Raw genomic sequence first — 4,925 nt, 5'->3', positions numbered from 1 at the left:
CAACTCGCCGTGTTTGGAGGAGGAGGAATGCTGCCTATGACCCCAATAACACCATCCCCACCGTCAAACATGGAGGTGGAAACATTATGCTTTGGGGGTGTTTTTCTGCTAAGGGGACAGGACAACTTCACCGCTTCAAAGGGACGATGGACGGGGCCATGTACCGTGAAATCTTGGGTGAGAACCTCCTTCCCTCAGCCAGGGCATTGAAAATGGGTCGTGGATGGGTATTCCAGCATGACAATGACCCAAAACACACGGCCAAGGCAACAAAGGAGTGGCTCAAGAAGAAGCACATTAAGGTCCTGGAGTGGCCTAGCCAGTCTCCAGACCTTAATCCCATAGAAAATCTGTGGAGGGAGCTGAAGGTTCGAGTTGCCAAACGTCAGCCTCGAAACCTTAATGACTTGGAGAAGATCTGCAAAGAGGAGTGGGACAAAATTCCTCCTGAGATGTGTGCAAACCTGGTGGCCAACTACAAGAAACGTCTGACCTCTGTGATTGCCATCAAGGGTTTTGCCACCAAGTACTAAGTCATGTTTTGCAGAGGGGTCAAATACATATTTCCCTCATTAAAATGCAAATCAATTTATAACATTTTTGACATGCGTTTTTCTGGATTTTTTTTTTTTGTTATTCTGTCTCTCACTGTTCAAATAAATCTACCATTAAAATTATAGAATGATCATTTCTTTGTCAGTGGGCAAACGTACAAAATCAGCAGGGGATCAAATACTTTTTTCCCTCACTGTAACACCATAAGTTCATCATGAATCATGACTGGGAGAGATGACTTGGTGTGTGCTTACAAAGAAATGCCAATTTTGTAAATAAAGTTACATTTTGATTAAAAAGTGTTAATTTCCCCTGTCTACGTGGACTTTTTGGACACCCTGTAGTTTTCTTAGGGAATATACACATGTATTAGTTTGTTTGCAGAGCGTGAATCAGACCAAAATACTTTTTTTGTTGTTCAATGTGGTTTCACACAGCACATAATAAAACAAAACAAATCAAAAGCAAAAACGCTGAGGGGCATGTAGAGCTGAAAAATGTGTTCATGAAATTTTTTTCATTCATTGGTAAGAAATACGGAGACGGAAAAAGTAAACAACTTTTTACTTTGCCAAGATTGTGTAGAAATCACATATATTCATATAAAACGAGAAAATCACTCTATAAAAATATGTATATGTGTGTGTGTGTGTATGTATATATATGTGTGTGTGTGTGTGTGTGTATATATATATATATATATATATAATCTATCACACACACACACACACACATATATACACATGTGTATATGTATAAAATAATAAAATATATGTTTGCATGTATGGATATTTTACAGAGTGATTATTTTCTCATTATATTCATTGGTCCATGTATCCAGAACATATAGCATTGCTACAGCTCTGTCCTTTGGTTCAGTTTCTTCTTTGCAGCTCAGATTAGCAGGTCGATATGTTCGAAAAATTCAGTGTAACCCAGAATACCCAGCATTTTTTAAAATCTACTTACTGTACTTGGGTTGACTTAATGTCACTTCCTCACTTCCATCACCACATCGCTCAAACACTCTTGGAGCCGTTGTTTTTGTCTGAACCTGAGTGTTCTGACCTGCTAAAACGATCCTGCTAAAACGATCCTCGCTAAAACGAGAGATTGGCCCTCGGGTAAAAATGCACCAGGGTTCAATTCAAATGAGCAAAACGCTGAATATGTGAAAGCATCCTTAAACATCAGCTATAATTTAGTGCAAATGTTTGCTTAAGAAAAACAACATTTATTCACAGTTTGTTTTATATTCTGTTACTGCGTCATGTTCCGGTGTGTGTTGTGGTGTATGCGTGTTGCTGTGTTGTTAGTGCTCTGCCTCTATGTAGAAGCATGTCTTTGGAAGTGTTGTGCTCTGTTTGCAGTGAATCCCTGCTAACCACATTGTCGTTATTCCTGCTTCCATAGAAGTTGGGAACAGCAGTATGTGGATGCCTGCTAATGCTGCAACAGTGGTTCTGGAACCTCTCAAATTAGTTTGGGCGAAATGTAGTGGATATCCGTCCTACCCTGCCTTGGTGAGTGTGTGACCGTGTGCTAACTATTTCCTCCATCCCGGAAACAAAATGAGTGGGGAACCTACTACACACCCTTGCACAGTGTGTCTTCATGAAATCAATGCACTTGTGTTTGTTTCCAGGTGTTTTAAAGGATGATAATATGCATGTAATTACTTGTTTTTATACACTAGCTGCCCAAATAAGTGTTGAGCTTTTTATTATCCACTAGATGGCAGCATTCTACCTTTTAATATAGCAGTGGATCCTAAGTGTATAAAGATTCGCTGAGTTCTGACCCCTAAATCACTCAAATCCGATACCAGCTCTTTTTCTGTTACTAATACCATGTCATTATACTATTGCACATGTCAAAGCTAATATATTTCATTGAATCATCAATGCTTTAAATTAAGACTGATCATGTGATGAAATGCATCGTGTCATCACAGGAGACACACACACATCTTCAGAAGGAAAGCCTCATTGATTTAATGCACTGAAGCCATTAGGACACAAGTACCCAGCTTTAAGGCATCACATTTATCTCCTGTACATCTTTTTTCCCCTCATAGATAATCGACCCTCACATGCCTCGGGTGGGCTGCAATCACAACGGGGTGTCCATACCAATCCCGCCACTAGACGTGCTCCGCATTGGAGAGCAAATGCAGTACAAGTCCGAGGAGAAGCTCCACCTCGTCCTTTTCTTCGACAACAAACGCAGCTGGTAAGCTTTGAAATGTCTGTGATTTTAGTGGCAGAACAATCCTCATTTACTCACTCACTCACTCACTCACTCACCCCCCCCCCCCCCCCCCCCCCCCCTCTTCCTTTACAGCATCAGGCCATGATTCTCAAAGTGGGGTCAGGGAAGCATGGGGGGTGATTTTATAATTTTGTTGCAGTTATCAAAGTTGTTATGCCTACAACTCATGTCGACTGGAATTTAATGACAAGTTTAGGCTCTATGGATTGAAGAAAAAAAAAGTTTGCTCCTTAAAATAGCCCAAATTTCTGTTCACATAATGTAAATCTGTACTGACTTGGTCTATTACTTTATTTATTTATTTATTTATTTATTTATTTATTAACAGTTAAAGGGGTCCCTAACTATGAAAATGTTGAGAACCCCTTGTGTAAGTGATGGCTTTCGCGCGTTTAGCTATGGCATGAAACCAACACCTTGATCAAAGCATGAGATTCACACTGTAAGGAGAGCACACTTTGCTAGGAAATTGGTACTTAAAGCAGGTTTGGGCAGTCTGACTGTTTGTACAGCTGTGTTTGGTAAACTGTCTCCTTATCGACCGGACATGAATTTTAGAAAACTAAGGTTTTTTTGGTGAAATATTTGTTTTCTTTAGACCGAGATATAAATGTATGTTAGGCAGAAAAAGGTTTTGGTCAAAAGCTGATTTTTTTTTTCCTCATTATGCCAGTTTGCTGAATTTAGGCACAGCGACGTCTGATAGGTTTTCCAAAACCGCCACACAAACACCATAATGATTTGATGGTAATGTGCACATACTTAACTACCATGTCTACATATTGTAATTCCATCTGCCTAGGCAATGGCTTCCTAAATCCAAAATGGTTCCTCTTGGAATCGACAAAACCATCGACAAGATCAAAATGATGGAGGGCCGCACCTCAGCCATCCGCAAAGCCGTTCAGATCGCCTTCACACGGGCCATGACCCACCTGAACCGAGTGCAGGACGAGCCGAGCAGTGATCTCAGTGACGTTGACTAACAGCAGAGACCACAGAGCACATGGGCGGACTGGACTGTAAAGCCTTAGTATTCTCCATGCCTTGCTCAGATCTTCAATTGTCTGCTGCCAAAGCTCTTTTTCTTCCTTCTTGTGTTGAGAAAGTTGCTCTGCGGGCGACTGCTGCTTTGATGACTGTGTGCACGAATGCATTTGATTGTCTCTCCTTCACTGTGCTGGGCGCTTGCTGCCACCTTCACTGCCACTCACCTCCTGCATTTCCACCTGAAGTTCTCATTTCCACTCACTAAAGTGTTCATTTGTTCCACGAACTCTGTAAATAACTGTAAATGGCTTCATCCTAACTTATTCTGTAGAGTTGCCGCACTGGGTACTGTACATTTTAATTTCTTTTTTTTTTTTTTTGTAGTATTTATACAATATTTCTTTTTGTTGGTGAATTACCTTTAGCATCTCAGCGTCTTCCTCACTGATACAGAAAAAAAAAGTTCAAGCAGGAAAGGACGCTTGATCAGGGCTTAAAAAATAATGTGAGAATATTTTTGTTGTTTTTCCTTTTTTTTTAATCATTTAAATTATTGAGGTTTATATGTATAAACTTCTTTTTGGTATTATGTCTTTTGTACCCAATAATGTTTTTATAACAGTTTTAGCCTATTTTGTTGTGATATATTTATATAAGTAAATATATATCTGTATTCTTTAGATGCTCACACAAATTACTGTTGTTATGGAAACTGAAAGTGTGTTGTTTGTTCTCATGAAACCAAAAGAGAAAAAATGCTGCCCAGACATTTCTTTTTTATATATATATATATATATATATATATATATATATATATATATATATATATATATATATATATATATATATATATACACATTTGTTTAAGTTTTGTTTTGTGTTTTTTTTTTTTTTCTTTTTTCCAACAGCTTTGTCTACACTGTAATGTCTTTTGTTTTGTTTGTGTGTGTGTGTGTGTGTGTGTGTGTGTGAGAGAGAGTGAGTGTGTATTTGGGACCTTAATGATGATATAGTTGAATGATGCAGCCATTTTAAATTATTGATGAATCAGTTTCAGTTGGCACATTCCATTGGCTCTCTAATGGTAGCTGTTATATAAATACTGTTAG

The 4,925-nt window shown here is 38.7% G+C and overlaps 1 protein-coding gene across 3 annotated transcripts in view; it reads left to right on the top strand.

Annotated features, from left to right (window-relative positions):
* The window catches only part of brd1a (bromodomain containing 1a), a 22,594-nt gene extending 17,979 nt beyond the window's left edge, over positions 1-4,615 (top strand). For 2 of the 3 annotated variants that reach the window (XM_017494290.3, XM_017494289.3), the window contains exons 11-13: positions 1,969-2,078; positions 2,633-2,787; positions 3,629-4,615. In XM_017494290.3, coding sequence (XP_017349779.1) covers positions 1,969-2,078; positions 2,633-2,787; positions 3,629-3,812 — 449 coding nt within the window. In that variant the 3' untranslated portion in view covers positions 3,813-4,615. Of the gene's footprint in view, positions 1-1,925; positions 2,079-2,632; positions 2,788-3,628 lie in introns of those variants that run through there. The other variant, XM_053688092.1, reaches the window with a different exon arrangement.
* The last annotated feature ends 310 nt before the right edge of the window (positions 4,616-4,925 follow it).

This window comes from Ictalurus punctatus, chromosome 19 (genome assembly GCF_001660625.3).
Source record: "Ictalurus punctatus breed USDA103 chromosome 19, Coco_2.0, whole genome shotgun sequence".
In the NCBI taxonomy this organism is placed as follows: Eukaryota; Metazoa; Chordata; class Actinopteri; order Siluriformes; family Ictaluridae; genus Ictalurus; species Ictalurus punctatus.
Note: the sequence above shows the minus strand (reverse complement) of the source record. Positions and strands in the feature narration are given on the sequence as shown.